We start from the raw sequence: 26,188 nt of genomic DNA on the forward strand, positions 1-26,188 counted from the left end.
TTCGTTAAAATTATGATAACCTTTAAAAGACATTTCCGATTGGATAAGTTCATTCAACAGGGTAATGGTATGACTATATTTCCATCAAGACAAAACTTTTCTAAGTGCAATAAAATATTTTTTTCATATATTTTACAACGAAACAGCGATATGTGTTTGGTTACGTAATAAAAAAAAATTATTATATATATTGAAACAAAACATTGCCAACACATATTGGCCAAATGTTAGCACTGAGGTTCCTTTACATTGTTCAATGAACAAAAAAGCTGAAAACCCATATATAAAAAAGTTATTTAGAACTCAAATTCTGTCAAAAATTTCAACAACAACAAAAAAAGTTTTTGGTCAATCAGGCTCAAACTTTGCCAGATATGTTAGATTATGGTCTACTTTATTGTGTAAAATTTACAGCCAAAAATATGAAACTTCATATGCTTTTTAAGACTATGCGCCCCTTAAGTAACAGATCAATGATTGCATTTAGCGCGAACTCTGCCACCGTTACAGCCACTCGCATGAGCTCCTTTGTCTGAAACCCAGCCCGGTGGGGGAGGGAATCTCCATGCCATTCTCGGGGGTGGGGAGGGTGAGGATAAATGTGACCGTGGAGATGATGTTGACGCCGCTGGTAGCTGGTGCGACGGGGAGACATTGGTTTCTCTCCTCTTTCTTTTGTTTGATCAATTAATATCCTCAACACCATACTTTCTGAATCTTTTTCTCCATAGATTACACGCCACTTGTCTAGTTCCATGACTATGCACGCCCTCATCGCCACTTTCACTTTCACTTAAAGTGTCCCCACCAGCATTATGAGTAGTACTAGTAGTAGTAGCAGTACTAGTAGTAGCAGTAGTGGTGCAACTAGTAGAACTGTTTTGAGATGTCCTCCGCAACATATGTTCCACTAGCCGCGCCTTTCCGGGTTACATATATTTCATGTCTAATCACCCCCCCAAATCATTTCCACTCCTCCGACGCATTCTTTGGCGCTGTTGCTCCTCCTCCTCCTCATCATCATCATCATCATCATCATCATCGTCATCACCATGCTCATCAATGGGAGATACCGCGTACACTTAAATGGAGAGCTTATTCATCCGCTCGATTAGCGCAATATCTTCCCACGCTAGAGGGAAATCTATATCTGGCACAGTCACCAATATCTTGCATTGCCTCAGTGTCTTTGTTTTGCGAGGAAGGTCCTGAATTTTAGGATCTTTTTCCAAAAGAGAGCGAGCCGCGAGACATTACACAAGACAGTAACCCTCGTCGCCCGATTGTAACGGGCTTGTCGGGGGGGGCGTTTAAAGGGTGTTGATTAAGACTTCAGCTTCCTTAAGGCGAATTATATTCGTACCCTTTATGTACAAGAAGCGTCGGAGCGAGAGCGACTGTCGTTGTGTGTCAGTCGGACTCTCGTGAAGGAGTCACGAGTTACAGGTTGGAAAATAATTGTTACAATTGGTCACGTATGTCAAGGTGACCTCTGCGCACCATCGGAGTGCGAAGTATACAAAACTGAGACGGTAAACACTGACGGAAGACATTCCTATAAGGTGGCGTGATCTATCTGTCGTGGGTTTTTCCATTGGCAATTGTAATGCCTATTTCGTGGTGATATTAAATAATAATAATACATTGATATCCTACTATAACACGATTGGTTAAAAATGGTGCGAGCTCCCCGGAAGCCCAATGGTTTATTGACGCGTATGCCTATCGCTGCTCGATGACCTGTTCTGCCTAAGAGTACTTTAAACATGTCAATTTCCAGTATCATTATTAGCTTTTTTTGTTAGCTGTTTTTAAGTGTTTTTGTTTAAGGCGCGAACTGTTATCTCACGTCAGGTCCTGTGTACCGTTGCCTGCTTTCTCCAGTTGATTGAATGGTTGAGATAACACAATAGCCTTTACTTAAGTGAGGTGTATTATGTGTTGGCCGAGCGGAGCCGTTAAGTTCACTTTGAGTTCACTTAATTTACTCTCTCTCTCTCTCTCTCTCTCTCTCTCTCTCTCTCTCTCTCTCTCTCTCTGGTAGATTTAAACAGTTTGGTTCGGGCGTTTAACTATATTAACAGTCTTACATAATAGTTACAGGTTTTGTGGAGGAGTCGTACGCACACCCCGAGCAGTCATCTGCTCTCGCCCGCCGCCCGCTAATACCTGCCGGCTTCTCGCGGCTGCAGGAGCGAGTCCGGTGCCCAGGCTTGTCAACTCAGCACTGTTCCCACGGCAAGGAGCACCTCCTAAGCACCACGTAGCACCTACGTGTTATTAAACATCCTGGCGCGGCTGTGCCATGGCGTTGCGACATACATTCACACATTCACATGTACATTATAATATACACATTACATCGCTCGGTCACCTAAAAAGTCGCGACCTCGCGGCTCACCCGACCTTTAAAATCAGTGTACCTACCCATGTTACAGTCGCACAATGTGTACTAGTTAAACGAGGTCCTGTTACGGTTGCACTACAAAAAACATATACAAGTCAGAGCCCTCCTAACGATACAACATCGGGAAATGCCAATGAAAATAAAAATATTCATGGAAGTAACAAGAAATGAGTAAAGTACATACAGGGCGAGGTAAACAGGGCTAGAGTCGTGGACGTGGAAGCTCAGCACTATTCCGAGAAAACAAAATAATAGCTCGAAAAGATATTTACATGAAACATCCTAGAGAAATAAATTGACTAAATTGTTATTAGGATACATGGTAATGGAGCTATTTGGAACAGTAAAAAGAAAAAAGGAAAATCCTTGAAGAAGATTTGATACAAACTGAACCTTCGAGTCACAATACGTACAACAGACAGGCAGGCAGAACAGGGGGATGACAATGACGATAAAAAGAACCACCGGAATAATCAGCGATGGGTAATGTACATATGGGGCAAGGTAACCGGTAGTGAGTCGTGGACAGCTGACTCCAATTCCGAGAAATTTGAAAAGGTTAGCTCGGAAAGGCTATTTGTTACATACTTCATCCTAGAGAAGGTGAGCTTCACTAAACTGTCAATAGGATAGAGTGGGATGGCATTTGTGGCTGCAACTCCATGATGGAGCTTCTCCGGAAAGGTCGTCAAATTGACAGAACGTAGGGAACAAGCCACCCGTACCGCCAGGGGACCTGCAACCTCTCTATAAGTTGAGCCTTCAGGACCAGCCCACTCTCACAAACACTGGTAGTGTGAAAAATAAGTAGTGAAATCCGGAGAACCTCCTGTGGAAAAGTGATTTAGGGACGACGTGACGATAGGAGCAAGTCTCTATAGCTTTAGAAGCATCTGACTGGGTTAGCACCACTAACTCCTGATACTCCGTTTTCCTACAGTACTATAAAAGAAAATCCTGTCACCAAGTTGTGAAATCACCGTTGTAACAAATCTCACTGAAATATATAAATCCAGCATAAATAGTTAAAGTAATTCCAGCATTAATAAACATCAAATTAAAAAGACAAATTTTCACCTATCCTCCGATCGGAACGAACGTGGATGACTGACATCTTTGATGTCAAAAATAATTCCCGTAACGGTTAACAGTGGTATGTCAAGGAAAAGGTAAGTACACTGTAAAAAATTAAAGGTATAAAAAGGGTAGACATAGGGTATATCTGGTGTTCGAAATAGTAGACCCTATTGGGGTATTTTAGAAATGTGATATACCCTTAACACAATACCCCTATGAAGGGTATAACATATATTTACAATACCTTTACATCGGGGTATATCCAAGGCAAAAGATACCCTGCTGCAGGGTATTCTAGGCTATATATATACCATCGTACCTTAATCCATTATACCCTTATATATGGCTACAGATTAGGTATCACAAGAGGACTTCAGTTGAAAAGTTTATTATAATTTCTACAGACGTTTATAAGTATAATTATAAGGCATAAAAATATAGAAAATAGATTAAAGTTGTACACAGCTACACGCAGTATACAGATGACATGAAGACACCAAAAAAAAAAATATATATATATATATATATATATATATATCTATATATATATATATATATATATATATATATATATATATATATATATATATATATATATATATACACTTTCACCCGGTATTATAGGAATATTGGTGTACATACTTTTTATGGCTATTTGAAAATTAGTATAAGGCACATCAATAACATCATAGATATCAGGCACATGTAACACACACATGCAGTGATATGGGTGGTCCAGAACAGGGGGGTAAAATTTCATAGTGCACTGATCCTTTCTCCACACCACTGATTGTTTTCGTGTTGCATTCCTCTCCTTGTGTGCAAAATTTCATCACAATACAATGATATTTAGAGGTCGCCCCACTTTTAATCTTTTCATTTTTCTTCTTATTTTCGGGATATGGCAACCAGTAATCGTTCGAGCCCCGAGTGTTGGCTTCTCGGGAAGCCTGTTGATTCCCTGTCATGTGCCCGACTTCCAAGAAAGCGGGATGTGCTGTCATTGTACCTGTTCCATCACGTCGTGGAAAAGAAGACCGTCATGGAAGGCCTGAACTTGGCATGTGGCAAGGTCCTCACCGTATGGGAGAGGGCCAGGATCCCGACACAGCGGGTGGATGCTTGCGTCAGGAAACTTCGAGGAATCCACGACAAATACCAAGCGCTCAAGAAACACCGGACTCGTGGGCGAGAGTCGGACCGTGTCAAGGAGAAGATGTTCCTGGATGACCTTCAGGATCTCTTCGATGTTGCCACAAGCGATGCCCTCCAGACCATGACCAACGAAGAAGACAAGGAGTTCCTCAAGATGCAGCGTGAGGACGTCTTCTCGTGCAGCATTGCAGGGATCGACGCAAAGAAATCTGGAGTCGAGGCCAGGCGTGGGAAGAGAAATGAGCAAGAAGCTGCTCTCAAGCGGAGATACGACGAACGAGAGGCCAAAGTTCAAGGGGCCGCTGCTGCCTTCAGTTCCAGCTCCACATCGTCGGAGGAGTCACAGGCTGATGACGACTACCGACCTTCAACTTCTGCCTGTACATCTGGTTTTCCTGCAAAGAGGCCCAAGAACATCTTCACATCTCCTGAAGTCGTCGGCGCCTTAGATAGAGTCAATCTCCCAGATCGTGGTGCTGCGTTCGTCACTGGCGCTGTTGCACAAGCCCTGGGCCACGATATTTCTGATCTGACGTTGTCCCGAAGTTCTATACGGCGGTCGCGTAGTCACACACGCCAAATCCAAGATGAAGAAGCACGGAAGAAGTTTCACGCAGCTGGTCCCCTTCTCCTGCATTGGGACGGGAAAATGCTGCAGGAGATGCGAGGGAAGACAGTGGAGAGGGTTGCGATTCTGGTAACCGGTCAAGGATTCGAGAAGTTGCTGGGTATTCCAAGCGCTGCACGAAGTACTGGAGAAGCTCAGGCTGCAGCGTGTCTGGAATTGCTTGAGTCTTGGAAGATTCGCGATGAAGTAGTCGGATTGGTCTTCGATACAACTGCAAGCAACACTGGCCTCCACAAGGGCGCATGCGTCCGGATCGAAGAAGGTCTTGGAAGGGAGTTGGCGATGTTGGCATGCCGCCATCATGTGTTGGAGATTGTTCTCTCTGACGTCTTTCGAGTCGTCTTTGGGGACACTGGAGGTCCGGAAGTCGCCCTTTTCAAGCGTTTCCAGAAGGAGTGGCCGACCATCAACCAGCAAGAGTACACAGTGGCTGAGGATACCCTCTTCGAAGGACATCTGGAGCAGCTCCGCTCCCAGATGAAGGATTACCTGGCATCTGCCCTGGCTGATCCAACGAAGTGTCCGCGCGAGGACTACTTCGAGTTCCTGCAGCTCGCAGCCCTGTTCCTCGGAGGGGGCACAACGACTCAACCATCGTTTCGTGCCCCTGGTGCCATCCACCACGCGAGGTGGATGTCAAAGGGCATCTACTGCCTCAAGATGTTCCTGTTCCGACACCAGTTCAAGACAACGAAACGAGAGGAGCGGAATGTGACTGTCATGGCGCTGTTCATTGCCCTGGTGTATGTCCGCTTTTGGCACGAAGCTCCTCTGTCATCCCACGCCCCACACAACGACATCATGATGCTGACTGAACTCCAGAAGTACACAAACCAGATAAACGTCGCTGCAACCGCGAGCAATGCCCTCCAACGGCATCTCTGGTACTTGGCGGAAGACTTGGTCGGCTTTTCCCTGTTGGACGACCGGGTTCCAGACAAGATGAAGGCTGACTGCGTGACCCGGATGAAGACGGAAAATCCGATTGAAGATCACCCACGCCGGGCAAAAATCAAAGACACACGGGACATCCGCCTTGATGCCTTCTTCACCAAAAGGTCGTATCGTGTTTTTGACGTCCTGAAGAAAGGCGGAGCCCAGGAAGCGAAGCAGGGCTTCCTGCAGATGGATCCTTTGACTTGGAAGGGCGACAAGCTGTACGAGGACTTTCAGGCCAGAGCCAAAAGCCTGAGAGTGGTGAACGACGCAGCTGAACGTGGAGTGGCCCTGGCAGAGGCGTACAATGCGACGCTGACGAAGGATGAGGATCAGAAGCAATTCATCTTCCGTCTCGTTCACGAACACCGAATGGCCATTCCGACACCCTCAAAGACCAACCTGATGAAGAAAAAGTGAAAAATGGGGCGACCCCTAAATGATGAGATAGAGAGACGAAATTTTGCATGTAATTCCTTTTCATGAAGTGTAATAAAATTAGCCCTGTGGAGAGAAAGAATTATCATTTTCAGTTTTTTGGACCACCCTAAATTTTATTTATTATTTAATAATAAATTAAATAAATATATATATATATATATATATATATATATATATATATATATATATATATATATATATATATATATATATATATATATATATATATATATATATATATAATTTCCCTTCTTACATATCATTTTCATGAAAACAAATTTATACGTGAAAATCAATGCCATATAACCACATAGCATTTATTTAACCTATATGAGCCAATGAGAGATAAGTTCTACATTTGCGGCTGAGCATGACAAAAATGTAAAGTAAAGTGTTCTTTGTCTTTAAACGTAGAGCTTCTAAATAAAAGAAAAAAATATGATATTCTTAATTACTCTGAAAAGAACATGTCCTTGAAATAAATTTGCTATTCTAAAAACCATAAAATAGACAACAGTGAGTAAGACAAGTTACATGCTTAATTACTATTGAAAGAAGAGTTCTTTTAGTAAATTTGCAATAACATATGTAGAAAACTTTGAAACACAAAGGATTTCTGTCGGGCAGTGTTAAAGGTTTGATATTGGATACCGAAAAGAAAGTGAATTTCTCTCATGCCCTCTGACACATCCCTGACCCTGTTCCTATGGCACTTGGTTATCTTTAAAAAAATAAAAAATAAAAAAATAACGCCAATTATCAGTCATGTATGGCATTGATAAAGTAAATTCAGTCTTTTATAAGTTAGTGAAGAAAATTATAACTTCATACCAATCTTTTTTGCCCAAGTAGAGACACATGCAGGTAGTTTAGTATTGTGTTGAAATATGTATGACTCTAAGAACAGTAACGTCTTTTCTATTTCCTTCGGGTATTCCAACGAAAATACCCAATATGACTGAAACAGAGCTTCCAAAGCATTTGTAAACTTTGATGATTTTGTTGCCAGAAGAGGTGCCCCGTTGATGTGAAGCTGGTATTCGCCTCCTTCACAGGTAAGAACTGGAGCTGGAGATTTGATATTCTGGAAAGAAGGACCATCTATGTCAAACGACTGAACCAAAAGAGCAGGAAAAGTTTGTTTAGCGAGTCACTTAAGTATAATAGCAACTATGAAATTAATGAACTTGTTTGCCACCTATACTGGCACAATGCCCAGTAGGAGAAAACAAATATAATCTTCGATCCTTTTCTGACTTAGCAGAATTCGTTTTTGTCGGAAAAAGACATTGCCGTATGATACGTTCTGTTGACATCACATGCACAGAAAAAGCAGGATAATTTTTTATTTTAAGGCAGCTGATGAAATATATTCTTAGTAATAGTTGCATACCATAAATACAATGTATAAAAATACAGTAAATTACCTCATTCGAATCAGCGAGTAGATACGTCGCATCCTCTCTAAAAAGCGATGGCAGAAGTTGCACAGCAAACTGCAGGCCACATTCTGTGAAGTTAATCGTAAATAAATACAATAATACTAAATGGTAAACGGTAAAAGAGGTTTTGTGATAGTTTTAAAGGGGCTGAGTGTTTGAATAAATTTTACTGTGTGTTACGGGCATTAATAGAGAATATAAAGTTCTGATAATAAAAACAGATGTTAGGACACGTTGTAATTGGTATATCCTAGATAGTTTTGGGCTCAGCTAGGAAATAGGTTCAGCTTGGTTTACAATAGGGCGGTTGATGAGTGATGTAAACTAACTAAAAACAGTAGCAATTTAAATCTTTTGAACACAGCTGAAGTCCAAGTGGAGATTAGATAAATTTATGGATGGGAATATGATGAATGATTCACCATTAGGAGCCGTCATGTGTATATATAGGCCGACCGGCAACTTGCAGTCTCCTTTCATCCTTGTGTATAATTCTTGTGTAGGTCATGGGTGGTAATAGAACAATGACTAAAAAACTATCTAAGCCAACTGCAGACATATTTACCATGAATCATTAAACCTTATTATTCAAAAAAAGGTAAGAGGTCACAGCAGAAAGTGGATTTTTCTTACGAGTGGAACAGCAGTGGGAGATTATCAAGTGGTTGAAAGGGTTAAGTGAAGCTCGTCGAGATGGTATGGACACGTGATAATAATGAATAAGGATAACTTGAGAGAGAGAGAGAGAGAGAGAGAGAGAGAGAGAGAGAGAGAGAGAGAGAGAGAGAGAGAGAGAGAGAGAGCAGGCAAGGAACGGAATATGCTGAAAGGGAGTGCCTGAGAAGGGACAGCTGGAGACACTAACTCGTGGTATCCCAACTGGGAAAAAGTTCCCGACACAATAGAAATAAAAACACTCAACGAAAGAATAAAAAGAAAACTTTGATAAAGTAGTTACGACTAGTATGTCTGGGCACTATAACCAAGTATATAAAGATAATTTTTTTGACGTGATTGTGACATAATTCTACTGACCACCTATTAATGACAAATAAAATTATCACCTTTATCTTTAAAAATAATGACTATTGTTATCACGTTCACCTTTAAAGAAAGAAATAAATATTTACCGATTCTTTTATCTTCATTCAGACTGCTGTCCAAGTCCTCTTGGTATTTTGAGAAGTACTCTTTGTAACCTTTGCAACGGGACTTGGTATACTTCATCAACTCAAGTAGTGATGTATGGAGTTGGAGGTAAGAGTTTTCAAGGGGCTTCAAAATACCATGTCGTTCAGCTTCCCCTGCAAGCTGAAACATCTTGGTGTTAAAAACATAGTATTTTTTTGTCGTTAAGTGCATGGCCTCTGCACCATATATATGAATAAAATGTCTGATGCTTTCACTGAAATATGTTATAAAAATTATTCATAAATAATAATGAATTCATCAGCGACAGATAATAACATAGCTCGTCATATAGCACAACCCTTAACATCGAAAAAAGACAACAAAGATTTTGAAAACTCACAAAATTTCTTCGCCTCAGGGCTGGAAACTCTGAGATGATGTCAGCCACTGACAAACGTTGATCGTTGATCCTTTTCCAACGGTAGACAAATGTTCTGTCCATTTTTACAGCAATCACTGCAAGATCAGGTGACCCTTTTCTTAATTCTGCATTCAGTGCATCTATGTGGGCGCGTGTAGTCACCTCATCATCTTCATGTCCCTCCAAATCAACCTGGAAAAAAATAACTTTATCAGAAAAACTTCAGTGATAGTTCTAAGACATATCGTCATCATCATCAGCAAGCACGTATGCAGCCGGTGTCATAACTATGCAAACAATACTAAGAAGATAAAATTCTTAATCCACACCTTGAGCTTTTGCCTTTTCTTGCGTGGTTGAACTTCTTCCTTTTCTGACAATGCCGTACTTTTCCGACCTCATGTTACTGGACAGCCAAATTTTTCTTTAAGAATTTTCAGTGTTGTGTGATGTTAGTGGCACTCGAATGTTTTTCATCTTGGTACGAAGGGACATCCTCCAACATTTCTGTTGAAAGACACATTACAAAAGTATTGCAAAATAACTACGGTATAATTAGTAGTTCCGCGCACGGGAGGCCTACCTATGAAGTAAAGCATCTCAAAAGAAAAACATCAAAACTTTATCTTATGGGTTGGTAAATTCACCTTGTACCTTCATGAATCATGAATAGTCTATTTATTAGTGAAACGTTCAGCAAAGTGTCAGATACTTTATCTTTATGGTTTAATTGATTTTAATGTTTAATATGTTTTCTATTTTGGTGATGGCATTTCTCCACAATATGGAGGCGGAACTAAATGAGAAAAAATAAAATAAACAAATGTGAAATATCCAACAAATTAAATATGTGGGAGTTAACATGTTAAGTTTTTAATGGGTGTGAAGTATGAAAATGACGATAAGCGGCTTTATGTATACAGTGCAATATGACATAATAAAAATAATATGCAGTTACCATGCCTTAAAACACCGCGCGGCTTAGTAACAGATAAATGTTTGTGGTTCTGGTTCACTCTTGCATAAGGGGTCTGGACAGTATAGGAGTGAGCTTGTAAAGAAAGAAGTGTACAGCGAGGCCCGGCCCTGGGAGACGGGGAGGTATGTAGTTAGAGAGTCCAGAAGAGCAGTTAGCATGAAAATAGCGATAGAAAATTGAGAGAGAGGCAACATCGCGGCGAGATTTGAGAGGTAGAAGACAGGTAATAAGAGGAGGGGATCTAATGAGACGGAAAGCCTTTGAATCCACTCTGTCCAAAAGAGCTGTGTGTGTTGAACCTCCCTACACATGGCCTGCATACGCCATACAAGGGCGGACAAGGCACCTGTATATTGAAAGCAGTTGATTGGGGGAGAAAAACGGCTGAAGACGATACAGAACGCCTAACCTCGAGGAAGCTGTCTTAGCAAGAGATGAGATATGAAAATTCCAGTTGAGTTTTGGGGTAAAGGATAGACCAAGGCTGTTTAGTATGGGTGAGGGAGACAGCTGTGTGTTACTGAAGAATAGGGGAAAGTTGTGTGGAAGATTTTGTCGAGTAGGTAGATGAAGAAATTGAGTTTTTGAGGCATTGAAGAAAACTAAGTTCCTCATTCCCCAGTCGGAAATGATAGAAAGGTCTGAGGTTAAGCGTTCTGCAGCATCGTTCCTTGATAACTGCAGTTCCTGTTGATTTGGGTGTCTGTGGAATAGTGCAAATTAGTCATGCAAGATGCATGATTGTTACTTTTTTGGCGGTCAAACAGCCCATACATGACGACACGTTCACTGATGCAAGTGACAAAAAAAATTAGTACGGCCACTCATTTATTTACGTTTCCCTCTTTTCCTTAACCCTGACGGCAGCACTGCCGTCTCATCTGTCTCTAAGGCTCAAACTTTCTGTAAGAACTCCACCCTGGACGATTCTGGGCATAATCCTCCTACTCACCCCCCCTCTGACTCCTTTATGGCCGTTATTAAGATTCTTCCAAATGATGTTTTCTATGCCCTCTCTGGCCTCAACTCTCAGAAGGCTTATGGAGCTGATGGAGTATCTTATTGTCCTTAAAAACTATGCTTCCGTGCTGACACCCTGCCTGGTCAAACTCTTTCGTCTCTGCCTATCAATATCTACCTATCCTTCCTGTTGGAAGTATGCCTTTGTACAGCCTGTGCCTAAGAAGGGTGACCGTTCCAATCCCTCAAACTACCGCCCTATAGCTTTACTTTCATGTATATCTAAAGGTTTTGAATCAATCCTTAACCGGAAGATTCAAAAGCACCTTTCCACTTCCAACCTTCTATCTGATCGCCAGTATGGGTTCTGCAATGGGCGTTCTACTGGCGATCTTCTTGCTCTCTTAACTGACTCTTGGTCATCCTCTTTTCGCCATTTCGGTGAAACTTTCTCAGTTGCGCTAGACATATCGAAAGCCTTCGATAGAGTCTGGCACAAGTCTTTACTTTCTAAACTGCCTTCTTTCAGATTCTATCCCTCTCTCTGTTCCTTTATCTCCAGTTTCCTTTCCGGCCGTTGTATCTCTGCGGTGGTAGACGGTCACTGTTCTTCCCCTAAACCTATCAACAGTTGTGTTCCAAAGGGCTCTGTCCTATCAGCCACTCTCTTCTTGTTATTCATCAGTGATCTTCTTTCAATAACAAACTGTCCTGTCCACTCATACGCCGACGACTACACTCTGCATTATTCAACTTCACACACGACTCCAGACTGGAGGCTGCAGAACGCTTAACCTCACACCTTGCAATCATTTCCGATTGGGGTAGAAGAAACCTTGTGTCCTTCAATGCCTCAAAAACTCAATTTCCCCACCTATCAACTCGACACAATCTTCCAAACACCTATCCGCTATTCTTCAAAAACACTCAGTTGTCACCTTCTTCAACACTAAATATCCTCGGTCTATTCTTAACTCAAAATCTCAACTGGAAACTTCATATTTCCACTCTCGCTAAATCAGCTTCCTCGAGGTTGGGCGTTCTGTATCGTCTCATCCAGTTCTTCTCCCCCGCACAGTTGCTGTCCATATACAGGGGCCTTGGCCGCCCTCGTATGGAGTATGCATCTCACGTGTGGGGGGGAGGGTGCTCCACTCACACCTTTTCTGGACAGCGCGAAGTCTAAGGCTCTTCGTCTCATCAGCTCTCCTCTTCCAACTGATAGTTTTCTGCCTCTTAAATTCCGTCGCGATGTTGCCTCTCTTTTTATCTTCTATCGCTATTTTCACGCTGACTGCTCTTCTGAACTTGCTAACTGAATGCCTCCTTCCTCCCGCGGCCCTGCTGCACGACTTTCTACTCATGTTCATCCCTATACTGTCCAAACCCCTTGTGCAAGATTTAACCAGCATCTTCACTCTTTCATCCCTCACGCTGGTAAACTCTGGAACAATCTTCCTTCATCTGTATTTCCTCCTGCCTACGACTTGAACTCTTTCAAGAGGAGGGTATCAGGACACCTCTCCTCCCGAAATTGACCTCTCTTTCGGCCACCTCTTTTGATTTTCTTTTTCTCAGGAGCAGCGAGTAGCGGGCTTTTTTTTTATTATTGTTTTTTTTTTGTGCCATTGAGCTGTCTCCTTTTTTGTAAAAACACTTTCACACACACACGCACGCACGCACGCACGCAGGCACGCAGGCTCACTTACTCACTCACCGTTCTTTGCGACGCGCACAACGTCGTCGAGGCCACTGTGTGAGATGTGACCTTCGCCCATACCGCCCGAGGTGACCACCAGGTCGTATGTGTCTGAAAAAGAGAGAGAGAGAGAGAGAGAGAGAGAGAGAGAGAGAGAGAGAGAGAGAGAGAGAGAGAGAGAGAGAGATGTAAAAGAAAAATACGTATATTAATCTTTACATATAAAACAACAACAATAACAATAATTCCACTCACACAACTCTCCTGGACAGAGTGGAGTCTAAGGCTCTTCGTCTCATCAGTTCCCCTAATCTTACTGACAACCTTCTACCTCTTAATTAAATTCCGCCACTATGTTGCCTCTTTTTCTATCTTTTATCGATATCTTCATGATGACTGCTCTTCTGAACTTGCTAACTGCATGCCTCCCTCCCTCCCACGGTCCCGCTGCACACGACTTTCTACTCATGCTCATCCCTATACTATCCAAAACCCTTATGCAAGAGGTAAACTCTGGAACAACCTTCCTTCGTCTGTATTTCCCCCTGTCTATGACTTGACATATTTCAAGAAGTGTATCAAGACACCTCTCCACTCGAAATTGACCTCTATTTTGGCTACTCTTTACTTTTATCTTTTATGGGAGCGGCGAGTAGCAGGCTTTTTTTTGTACTCTTCTTGTTGCCCTTGAACCGTGTCCTTTGACGTAAAAAAAAAAAAAACTACTAATACCTTTGGGCACGGTGGAGTGTCCGCTGCCGATAAACTCCAGGAAGTCGTTGGTATAGATGCCAGTCTCCCGCTGCTTCATCATGCCCTCCGACGGGTCCACAGCGTCTATGTGCCTGTGGGAGCGGCTGTAGTAGTTGTAGTAGTAGTAGTAGAAGTTATAGCAGTAGTAGTAGTTGTTGGGAATCAGTAAATTTACCCTACCCAACAGTTAGGTCACTCGCAAAGTGAATAACAAACCCGTCAGACAATGCCAAACAAACAAGTGCTTACCAGCTTTTAGGTGGTGAAGGTATCCAACAAGCAACTCCAGACAGCCGAACAAATAATAATCCTACCGGATCCGTGTAGTAAAATCTGTCTGTCTCAAATAACTGCTGGGGGCACTTAGCTGAGAAGCGGGTTTCAAAAGATATTGTTGTCTCTGAAGTCTCGTTGCCGGGTGTAGTATCCCTCAGTCAGTTAATAGAAGGCACACTGCGTCCGATTTAATGGGTGGGCTGCAGTGCCTTGGTCTTTACTTTGTGAAGGCCGGTGGTGGAGTGAGAGAAAACCAACCACGTGGGTCTGAAGCGATATTTTTAATTTCTCTCGCCAGGTGGCGTGGCTTTCCTCTCTTTTCCATCGGTTAAATTATCCTTGCTCTTTAATTTTAAATCAGCAAGAACAATTAGTTATTATTTCATAAAAGGAAACACTTCACTATTGTTATTCCTTTCATGGTAAATGTGGTTAGTCTTCAGGCAGTGAATAAGTTGATTCTGTCTCGGTTTGGGAGCCGATGACCGAAGTATTCAAGTATCATCCAAGGCTTATTTGAGCTCAGACGATACTCATAGTTGGCTTGAGCTCTCGGCCCGAGACTAGTTCCATAAGGGAAATAGTTAATTTGCCTAGTCCCCCGGTTAACTGCCCTAATTCCTAACATAGTATAGTCTATCGATTTTAACTTGAGCCCTTGGGCGCGACACAAGGATTCCCCACGAGACCGCGCTGGTGCCACATCACTCCATTACTCTCCTCAGAGAGGGTGGCTAACTCTCTCTCTCTCTCTCTCTCTCTCTCTCTCTCTCTCTCTCTCTCTCTCTCTCTCTCTCTCTCTGTCTGCATGGCTGCGCAGGGCGCAAGAGTGAGATCTACTTCATTTGTCCATTGTGGCGTAACGTTGAATGGTGCGGCCTGGCGCCTGTTGCCAAGGTCCGTCAGGCGGCAAAGTTGCATGAGCCACGTTGCCAAGTGATATGGAAGGTTTACTGAGTCGTTGTCTTTCCCTCTAATCCCAGGTCGAGTGCCCCAGTCTGCTGGATCTGCGAGAGCAGTACCTCTCCCGGTGTCGTGATGTACATGGAATTTTTTTCCTTTCCCTATGCTGGGTGAAAAGGCGTTCACCCCTGGACATGACGTCATGGGGTATCTGCAGGAGATGGGCATCCTCCATCTCTTGTAGGGTCTCTTAATAGAAAGTTCTTTGTATTTCACTAATGCATTTTTAATAAACATTTTATTATATATTAAACTAGTGCTATATCTGAATGGACCATTTCAAAACTATCTTCCTAATAACTTTTATCACCCTTAGATTATTTTAATTATTTGCCTTCCATTTTATTACTCCGGTGCCATATGACCAAGATGTTGCGGCGCCATGAAAGAAACTCTATATCAATCAATCAATCAATCCCTCTAATCCCAAGCCATTCATAACACCACGCAGTCGTATTATGAATGTATGTAAATTCCATAAATAGATAACGTACAGACTAACAGTGAGACAAAACGTCATGCGCAGGTCATCGCTAGATCTGTAAACAATGGGGGTTTCCCCGGGCCAAGTCACAGGGCTCAATTTTAAGTTAGAGTTGATGGACTATAGTAATGCCGCTCCTGCCCGCTCCCAGTTCCCACCCTGCGCCCCTGCCTCTACACAAGCTGCTGTAATTTCCAACACATCATCTTCATCTCTTGGCGTTAGACTCGTGTTGAGGCTGAGGCACTGGCAGGCAGGAGGCAGTGGACTGGAGGATATTTAAGTATGGTGACCGGACATCTCCCTGTCTGCGGCCCTGCGGCACCCACCTGAAGCCTTCCCGGTGGAGTTCGCGGCCCACGCAGCCCGTCCCAGCGGCCACGTCCAGCACCCTGGCCTTAGCTCGCCGCTCCGGGGGTACCCAACGCAGCGCCTCCTCCAGCGTGATGGCGGGGCCACGGTACCCGCCTTTCCAGATCATCTAAGGGGACAGGGAAGCGGGTGATTACAGATGGGTACCCCAGGGGCCGCATCACTTCACTCCCGGACCTGAAGGAGTAGTCGCCGGTTTAACGCAAAATCATTCCAGCGATACCCCATGATTCTGCGTAGGCACTTGGTACCGAAGGCATCTCTCTCTCTCTCTCTCTCTCTCTCTCTCTCTCTCTCTCTCTCTCTCTCTCTCTCTCTCTCTCACCATCTCCTCGTAGTTCTCGGACCAATCGTTGTAGCCGACCACCATCTCCTCCGGCGTGACCCCCGGCCTGTGAACTTTCGCGATCACCCTCATTGCCACGTCGCCCCGACTGCCGCCCTCAGACATTATCCTGCAGCAGGGAAGAGACGGGAGAATCACAGGCAGGGCATGAATACAGTACAGTACAATTCCTTTATACATCCTTTATATATTTGCAATGGTAGGTACAGTTTTCTAGCCCCGCGCCGCACTCCTCGCTGATTTGCCGGCTGGCTCTCAAGCTCCGCCCACCTCCATGGCAAGTGTGGCCCGCCTCTCTCTCTCTCTCTCTCTCTCTCTCTCTCTCTCTCTCTCTCTCTGGAATGGAATAGACTAAGCAATCACATAGTTAGTGCAGCGACGGTAGCTTGGTTTGAGTAGACTGGATAGCTACATGGACGAGGATGACAGGTGACAGTGAGGTGTGGGTGCAGTAAGGCTCTCCGGCTTATTGCACGGCCAGCTGAAGTTGCTCACTCTCTCTCTCTCTCTCTCTCTCTCTCTCTCTCTCTCTCTCTCTCTCTCTCTCTCTGTGTGTGTGTGTGTGTGTGTGAGAGAGAGAGAGAGAGAGAGAGAGAGAGAGAGAGAGAGAGAGAGAGAGAGAGAGAGAGAGAGAGAGACTCGTGATCAGGGTGTTATGAATGAACTACACACACACACACACACACACACACACACACACACACTCCCAGGCTTCACGGTCTGACAGGGCGGCAGTTTGAGCCCGCTCAGGCCGGATTCTTTCCGTTGACTAGGAGTGGTTACTATCCCCCCTTGAGCAAAGGGGATGGGGTGTGTGGTGTGTGAGGTCCTGGCAGTACCCATAGATCGACGATAAAGAGCACTTGCTCATGTCGGGAGGGTACCTGCTGCTGGCGATTACGAGACCAACGCGTGATCAGGTCGTGGTGAATTACACACACACACACACACACACACACACACACACACACACACACACACACTTTACACGTGGCAATTCCTGGCCGGCAATACACCCGCGACGATCTAGCGGCTAGACCGGCTGGGTGCTCTCGGGAGAAAGTACCTTCACACGTGGGAGGAGCCGCCGGGAGCATCAAGACGTAAACTGCTAGTAAATGCAAGGGCATGAATTCACCCCAGACACCCCAAAAGGCTACTACCATATCTTAAAACCACAATGAGTTTGGTCCATCAGCCTAATATTGTAGAAATACTTTAAGTAAACGAGTTTTATCATAAGTAGTATTGATTGATTGATTGATTGTTTATTGTTGCATTTAACAACAAAGGAGAAGGGAGGAACATGCCATCCCAACCCCCAGGCATTACATAGTGTGATTATATAATACACGAAAATAACCGTTCCTTATACCTCCTTCGATATCTCGCAAAGAGATAAACATTTCCCTCAGTGTTGCTGCCACTCTCTCAAAAGTTGTTTTGCGCAGACTCTGCTTCTTGTAGAGCTTATCTTGTGGGTCCCACAAGTGTCGATGCTGTCTCACTTCCTCTAGCAATGCCACCTCGGCCTCCCGGCTCCAAATCTTGTTATCTGCATCTGTCATTTCTTGTTTTATTGGCGCCGACATGTTGCTTACCTGGCCGCCAGTCGGCAATATAAGACGGACACGCTCAGCTGCAGAGAACTTGCCTGGAGAAGAGCTCCCAGACCCAGACCCAGACCAAAAATGCTGCCGCGCCTGTATTGCCAGCCGCGAATTGCCAAGTGTAAAGCCGCCTTTAGAGGTGAGGTTCGTGATTTAAATGAGAAGAGATCGCAAGAAGAGAAGAGGGAGTTTTTTTGGAGAGTAATGGATATGAAAGTGAGAAAATAGTTCATAGGGTCGAGAGGAAGAAGGGAATAAAACTAACAGAAAAGAAGGAAGGGTGGAAAGTGACATATACGAATATTAATGGAATAGTTTCATCGTAGATAGAATTAACGACTATTTGAGAGACAGAGAACCTGATATTGTGGGGCTGATGGAAACTAAGTTGTGACTCAATTGAGGTGGTGGGGATTGGAGAAGGTGCAAACAACATATGGAGGAGAGACAGAAAGATAAAACAAAGAGGAGATGTGATGTTAATGGTTAAAAAAGGCATTAGGGTGGAGGAGGTAATTGAGGGTGAAGCCTTGACAGAGGTGTTGAAAGTGAAAACTGTGGGTGCTGAAGGAAGAAGGAGGCATTATGTAGTACGGTATGTGCCCCCATGAACAAGCGTATGGGGTTGCGGGAATATCAACAAATGATACAAGACACGGTGAGTTGCAAGGATGAAATGTTGAGGGCGTGTGAGAGAATATTATAATGGGTGATTTCAACTGCATGGAGGTGGAATGGGAGGATTGGGAGACGCAGGGAGCAGACGAGTCGTGGGGAGGAAGACTACTGCAACTGGCAGTGGAACATGTGCTGACTCAGTGGATCAAGGAACATACCAGATTCGGGAAAGAAGGCGAGGCATCAAGACTAGACCTGGTATATATTTAGTAAGGCGCCGGAAATAATAGAATATCTTAACGTAGATTGTCCAATAGCGAAGAGTGACCATGAGGTTGTGGAATTTGAAGTATCAGAAAAGAAAACAATTGACCGAAAAGAAAATCACAAAATTGGGAGAAGCAACTACTGTGACTATGTTAGCATGAGAACCTTTTTTGAAAATGCAAATTGGAGTGGGCTGTACAAAGCCAAGAGTACACAGGATAAGTGGGAGGCGTTTTTAAAGCTATACAAGGAAACCGAAAATAGATATGTCCCCAAGGTAACCAAAAAGGATGTTGGTAAAAAGGAATGGTTTAACAAGAGATCCGAGGTAATTAGAAAGAGAAAAGAGGAAGCTTGGAAGGGATGGAGGAGACGAAGAAGAATTAACTCGTGGAACGATTTCAAACAAGCAAAGAATGAATATACAAAGATTAGAAGAGAAGAAAAAAGGAAATATGAAAAAGATATAATCGACAAGTGAAAAGACCTACCCAAACTATTTTATAGACGTGTGAACGGAAAATTAAAGAATAGAGAAACAATCGATAAACTGAAAATGGATGAAACCACATATGAGGACCCAGCAAAGATGGCAGAGGTGATGAATAACAGCTTCCATAGAATGTTCACAAAAGAAGAATTTGTACAACCCCCGGGCCAAGAAAAAGGAAGGTTATGTAAGAGATTCAGTTAACGGTGCAGGAGGTCAAAGAAAGTTTGAACAAATTGGATGTAAGAAAGGCGACGGGGCCGGATGGAGTATCAGGTTGGATCTTGAAATAATGTAGTGATCAAGTTGCAGAGAACCTGCACTCCATAATGAGTGCCTCTCTGAGTGAAGAAAAGGTACCACAAGATTGGAAGAGAGCAAACATAGTAAGGTACCGATTTTAAAGGGAGGCAAGAGAGCGGACCCATTAAACTACAGACCGGTGTCACTCCCTAGTGTGGTTGCGAAGGTATGTGAGAGACTGGTTAAAAACAGGTGGCCGGATTTCTTAGAAAGTGAGAAAATTATATCGGATTTCCATCGAGAGAGAGAGAGAGAGAGAGAGAGAGAGAGACTGTGCACACGTTCACACGTGAATGCTGATGAAGGAGCGGATCATCAAAGTCTCGACTCTAGATAATACGCCTCGTCTTCTCTCTGGTGTTATTATTTTGTAGTGATATCCTGGTTTAACATGTGTTACATACACATGCTACATTTATTTTCACCTCTTAATTATGAATAAAGCCTCCCTTACACTTCCTGAATAGCAGTGAACCTCTCCACCACTCACAGCCGAACACGACGAACATCGTTTATTCACAACAACACTTGAGTAGCACTACTACGACGTTGCCGGTTGGAGGGAAGGCTTACCACAGTGGGTACAGGAACTCATTTCCGCAAATGTGCCAGGAACATCAACAGCTCTCTCCTCCTGAATTTTGCAAAATCCAGAAAGTTGAGAATTGCGGGCTCTGGTCCAGAGACCAGAGCTGCACCGCTGGACTTTATATAGCGATGCCGGAGGTGTAGCTAAGGAGATCGACCACATTCTCGTAAATACTCGTTGGAGGATCCTTCAGAACTGCAGGGTTTACCGGAGTGCTGCGTTCTTTGCAACTGACCATAGGCTTGTTGTTGCAACACTCAAGCTTCATGTTAGGTCAAAAATAATCTCGAGATGCAACACTACTGTGTTCCATCTCGAGAGGTTGAAGGACCTGGCATGTGCTCAGGAGTATGCAGTGACGGTCTCAAATCGGTTCGATGTGCTCAGCACCCTGGAAGACCCTGTAGAACTGTGGAATACCTTCAAACGCAAGACTCTGCAAGATGCCGAGGAGTGCGCTGGAGAGCGCACGAGATCTAGGAGTGCCTTTGCCTCGGTGGAGACGTTGGATAATATTGAGGAGAGTCGCGCTGCCAGACTTGCTGGGAAGCGGGAGCAATACAGGGCTCTGTCGCGTAGGAATAGAGCTCTCCTGAGGAGAGACAAGGAGAGGTATGTCAGGAGTCTCGCTGAGGAAGTCGAGGGCCATTTAAATGCGAATGACCCCCGACCTGCTTATCGAGCCGTGAAGATGCTCCGCTCCAAGTCTCCCTCTTATTAGGTGAGCACTATCCGAACAGCTGACGGCTGCCTCGTGTCTTACATGAATGGGCAGAGGGCACGTTGGGCTGAGAACTTTGAGCAGCTGTACATTGTGGACTCTCCACGTCGGCAGCTTCCAGTTGCTGGGTTACAAGTGGTGGATGCTGGCCCACCCATTGACGAAAGTTCATCCTCTCTGGTTGAGGTCAAAGAGGCTGTGGCTAAGTTGAGGGGTGGGAAGGCACTTGGCATGCTGTCCGGATCTTCAATCAACCTTAACTTCAGCAACTTCGGTCAAGAGGAGCACCGGGAGGCAGCATGGGCCAAGCAAGTCATACATCACGCCAGCCACCATAAATAAAATTAGCTTGCGCCACTAACAGGCTGGGGCCGTCTATAACGCCCCTCAAAAAACCCTACCGGCGCTACAGACAGCACAAACAAGTGTAGCAAATCTGAGGCATTCCAGTGGAAAACAAGTTCGCGGTCCTCGGCCTGTGTTTCTGGAGTGACGGGAGGAAATGTTGTGGGCAGCCCGGCGTGGCGATAAATCTCATCAATGTATTTTAGTCTATCCGATCCTGATCTGCGCATGCGCAGAACCCAATGTTTACTATCACAGAGTGTTGATATTAGTTTGTCCAGGCAAGATGGCGGCAATACAGCATGCTAGTTTTTATGAGAGAATGGCCAAATTCCAGGATGACATTCAAGGGTTATCACATTTATCACATTTACCGACATACAAGGGGTATAGGTTATTACATTTATTACATTTACCGACATACAAGGGGTATAGGTTATCACATTTTTCACATTTACCGACGTACAGGGGGTGCAGGTTATCTCACCAATCACATTTACCGACGTACAAGGGGTGCAGGTTATCTCACTTATCACATTTACCGACACAGGGGAAGGTGGGGCAAAACGGCACCCTTAAGGTTTCACTCCAGATTTTGCATCAATTTTGTAGTATATTCAGAGATAGCTGGTGTTTTTGCAATCTTTATTCATCATTAAACAAAATAAACTCTCTTTGGAAGAACTACTTTGGATCCTTTACTCATGAATTAAAACAAAAAAAATAGCCACAAGTGGACCATTATGTACAACGGTCGGGGCAAAACGGACCTCACGTATGGGGCAAAATGGCCCTCATATGGAAATGCTTGGTAACATGCCAAACATACGTTTTGACAGATAATCACATTAGAAAGATTACTTAACAAAACTAAAATAATGTAGTTCTTATTCCATTAGAAAACAATTGTTCTTAGGCTCAGTAGCATGAACAACAATGAATTCCAAATGAAAAGTGATATTGGCAGATGGAGTTCAATGTAGGGAAGTGCAGTATTCTGAGTGTAGGTAGGAACAACCCCTCACATAACTATTGCTTAAATGACACTCTCATAAGTAGGTCTGGGTGCGAGAGGGATTTAGGGGTCTTAGTGAGCTCTGATCTCCGTCCAAGGGCACAATGCATTCAAGCTAGAAATCGAGCTAATAGGGTACTGGGATTTATTTCAAGGAGCGTAAGCAACAGAAGCCCCGAAGTCTTCTTCAAACTATATTTAGCATTAGTTAGACCTCATCTTGACTATGCGGTTCAGTTCTGGTCACCCTACTATAGAATGGATATCAAAATGTTAGAATCGGTGCAGAGGAGGATGACTAAGATGATTCAGGGGTTGAGAAACTTGCCATACGAGGAAAGACTTATACAGTTAAACTTGCATTCTCTAGAAAGGCGAAGGGTGCGTGGAGACATGATCGAGGTTTATAAATGGATGAAGGGCTTTAATAAGGGAGACATTCATAAGGTTTTGTTGGTAAGAGAACCGGGTAGGACACGAAGTAACGGGTTTAAACTGGATAAATTCAGATTCAACAGGGACATAGGCAAAAATTGGTTTACTAACAGGGTGGTGGATGAGTGGAATAGGCTTAGCAGTCATGTGGTGAGTGCCAATACAATTGTCACATTCAAAAATAGACTAGATAAATTCATGGACAGCGATATTAGGTGGGGTTAGATACACGGGAGCTTAGGGTCAAAGGAACTGCCTCGTACAGGCCTACCGGCCTCTTGCAGACTCCTGCGTTCTTATGTTCTTATGTTCTTATGTACCTTCCTGAACATCAAGTTCTTATTCCATTACAAAAATAAATGATCTGTGGCTCAATAGCATGAACACCAATGAACTCTCATGAAACTACTCACAAGTTAAAGTGAAATTACCTTTCTGAACGTAAAAGTTCTTAATGCATTACAAAAATAATTGTTATTTTGCTCAATAGCATGAACAACATGAACTCACAAACGAAAAGTGACATTACCTTCCTGAACATAAAATTAATATTCATATAAAAGAAACAGAGAACACTTTGTCCTTATCTTTGTTCACTGAAGTTGTGAGTTAGTTAGCAGCAAAAAATAATTATTATTGTTAAGTGGGCCGTTTTGCCCCAAGGGCAATGAAAATGTTAACAACAATCTCAGCGGAACAATGGCGGTGCAGAAAAATGTTTCAGTAGTCAGACTCATGCACAGAGTAATACCAAAGAATCATGCAATAACACATGAAATTATGAGTCACAGTACTCCTATAAACACGATTTTATCAGACCCTTACCAATAGATCAGCTGGTGATAAAATATTCTGGGATTTTTCACACACAAACAAACGACGGCGTCCAAACTTGCCCCGATGTTGCAGCTGACTAATGAGCCGAGGAGTAAGTCCATATCATTATCAATAGCTGGCAGAAGCTAAAAACACAGAAAACGGGGTGGTCCATATTACCCACCTATGCCATTTTGCCCCACCTCCCCCTACAAGTGGTGCAGGTTATCTTATTTATCACATTTACCGACATACAAGGGGTGCAGGTTATCTCATTTATCACATTTGCTGACATACAAGAGGTGCAGGTTATCTCATTTATCACATTTGCTGACATACAAGAGGTGCAGGAATCAACTTTCATATTTCACGCATTTTCCAAATTCAAAACATACGTCATCATTTACTTTCATAAAAAACAAATATAAACTCGGTGGGACAGATCACAATAAGTAAGCGAAAAAAGACATGGTACCGTGCCGAAAATAATCCGCCCTGTGTATGTAAACAAAGTCCGCGCATGCGCAGATCAGGATGGGATGTTCACCCATAGCGGATCGTTGGCAACACTGCTTACATCACAATGGCCGCTTCCCCGCTCCAACCAAAACAAATGTAGGCTATGCCTTTTCACTGGTGTTCTAATGCGATTCTGTTGATTTCTCGACCTCATTTGAAATGCATATTAGTCGATTTCATGCTCCCCCACCCAAAAACCCCGTGTTCCCAGGTCCCCAAGATCGTTTAGGAAGGGATAGGCATAACGAAAAGAGGCATAACTCGAAAAGTAGACATTTGCGACGGAAATGAGGAACAAAATCACGGAATTCTCTACATCTATCAGCAGAAAAACATGAACCACGTGAGAAAATCGTTGGTTGGGTGAAACCGTAAATTGACCAAAAAAAGTTACTGCAAAATAATAGCAGTTTTCTTAAATGCATAATAATAACTTAGTATTCGTAAATGCAAAGTAATGGCTTAGTTTCATAAATGCAAACGAATCGCTTAGTATTCTTAAATGCAAAATAATAGCTTTGTAATTCAATTCACAATAGCCTACTAGTTTCCTAAATGCGCCGGCTGGCATGGTCGATGACGTCATTACATAACATTGTCAAGCGAGAGTTAAATGGTTTCATCATTATATATTTTTAGATCATATCAGAATATTTGTGCAAGTTATCAATGTTTTCTTCGTATTTTCTTAGGGAGGACGTTGCAGGAATGAATACAACATTTATTCAAATGCATAATAGCCTTGTAAACAACTTTAGCTGTCCTTGACTAAATTTGAACGAAATGTAAAAAGATACATTTTCCTCCACAAATTACAAACTTGTTATCAGTGTGCACAACTGACAAATTCATATATAATAAATTATGGAGAGTGTATATGTAGTGACATATCTGAAAATTAGCCTCTTTCCATGCGGTGTATATATTTTAAAGTCAGGGCCGGTGAACGAAACTCAGTGGACAGTGTGTCAACACTTGTGTCCCACGAATGTACAACAGTAGTTTTCCTGGGTTGTTGGTCATGGAGATCCCTGACTTTAGGCACTGTAAGGCCAAAGACAGGGAGGGGATGGTAGCTGGGGTAGTGCTAATTGCCAATTGAGCTATGTAAAAAAGCAACGAAAAGGGGGTGGGGGGGTGAAAAGGGGCAGTATACACGATTTGCCGTTTCTGTTGTAACCGACGGTGGAATTTACGAGCTCACATAACTATACACGGAAGGAAGTACTCTTGTAGATGATACAATCCTTTCACTTTCTTATTCCAGAAACATCAGTACAAACCTCTTGTGCTGCTACGAGGCAACCCACGGAAGTACTTACCAGGAATCGGTGTTCGGTCCCTCAGGCTGCCCCTCCGTCGCTGCGTCAATCTGGGTTACACGCGACACAACAACTGGTCACATGCGTTCGGAAGAGTATTTAGGAGCCTCAAAAGGTACGTGATGGTTACACTTATGACAGGGCACGCGCCACTACCGCCGGACTCCTCATATGTGAGCTCCATCACCTCAGGCAGCCGTGCGCCACCCTGCAGTGTTGCCACCGGCCGTTGGGGTAGACTCCCTGGGACAAGGTTACCCGAGGTCTCCTCAGAATAGTATACTCAGTATGACTTGATTAACGATGAGTGAAGGGTATTTGCTTTGGAGACTATTTGAGAAAATATCACCCGCTACGAGTTAAAAAGTAAAGTTGATTATGGCGGAATCTGAAAACTTTCCATCTCCTATAGATGACTGAACTTCTGTTGGAGAAACAAGCAATGAAACCTACTCGTCCCCGGATCCGATGCGCGTTAACAAACAACGTCGTTGTCTGAGAATTACAATGCATTTCTTATACATTTTTATTTTCTTGAAACTGAAGATTACGAAGATTCAAAACAATTACTTCCTTAAAACGCTGAGCTGCATACACAAAACAAAGCAAATATTACAAGTGTAAACACAAGATTTACTCATGCCCGTTAAGTGCTTGCTTCGTGCCTA

The 26,188-nt window shown here is 43.4% G+C and overlaps 1 protein-coding gene and 1 long non-coding RNA gene across 5 annotated transcripts in view; both read right to left on the bottom strand.

Moving 5' to 3' along the window:
• The window catches only part of LOC127002512 (demethylmenaquinone methyltransferase-like), a 75,316-nt gene extending 49,643 nt beyond the window's left edge, over positions 1–25,673 (bottom strand). For 2 of the 4 annotated variants that reach the window (XM_050868569.1, XM_050868568.1), the window contains exons 1-4: positions 25,521–25,673; positions 16,450–16,579; positions 16,082–16,233; positions 14,009–14,121 (exon numbers count right to left, since the gene is read on the bottom strand). In XM_050868569.1, coding sequence (XP_050724526.1) covers positions 14,009–14,121; positions 16,082–16,233; positions 16,450–16,575 — 391 coding nt within the window. In that variant the 5' untranslated portion in view covers positions 16,576–16,579; positions 25,521–25,673. Of the gene's footprint in view, positions 1–13,294; positions 13,388–14,008; positions 14,134–16,081; positions 16,234–16,449; positions 16,580–25,520 lie in introns of all 4 variants that reach the window. The other 2 variants (XM_050868567.1, XM_050868570.1) reach the window with 2 other exon arrangements.
• On the bottom strand, positions 6,895–9,758 carry LOC127002515 (uncharacterized). Its single transcript, XR_007756309.1, has 4 exons — positions 9,618–9,758; positions 9,217–9,397; positions 8,072–8,154; positions 6,895–7,728 (listed from the first exon to the last, which is right to left on the bottom strand). It is a non-coding gene; the product is annotated as an uncharacterized LOC127002515 (long non-coding RNA).
• Positions 25,674–26,188: the final 515 nt, after the last annotated feature.

This window comes from Eriocheir sinensis, chromosome 23 (genome assembly GCF_024679095.1).
Source record: "Eriocheir sinensis breed Jianghai 21 chromosome 23, ASM2467909v1, whole genome shotgun sequence".
NCBI classification, from domain to species: domain Eukaryota; kingdom Metazoa; phylum Arthropoda; class Malacostraca; order Decapoda; family Varunidae; genus Eriocheir; species Eriocheir sinensis.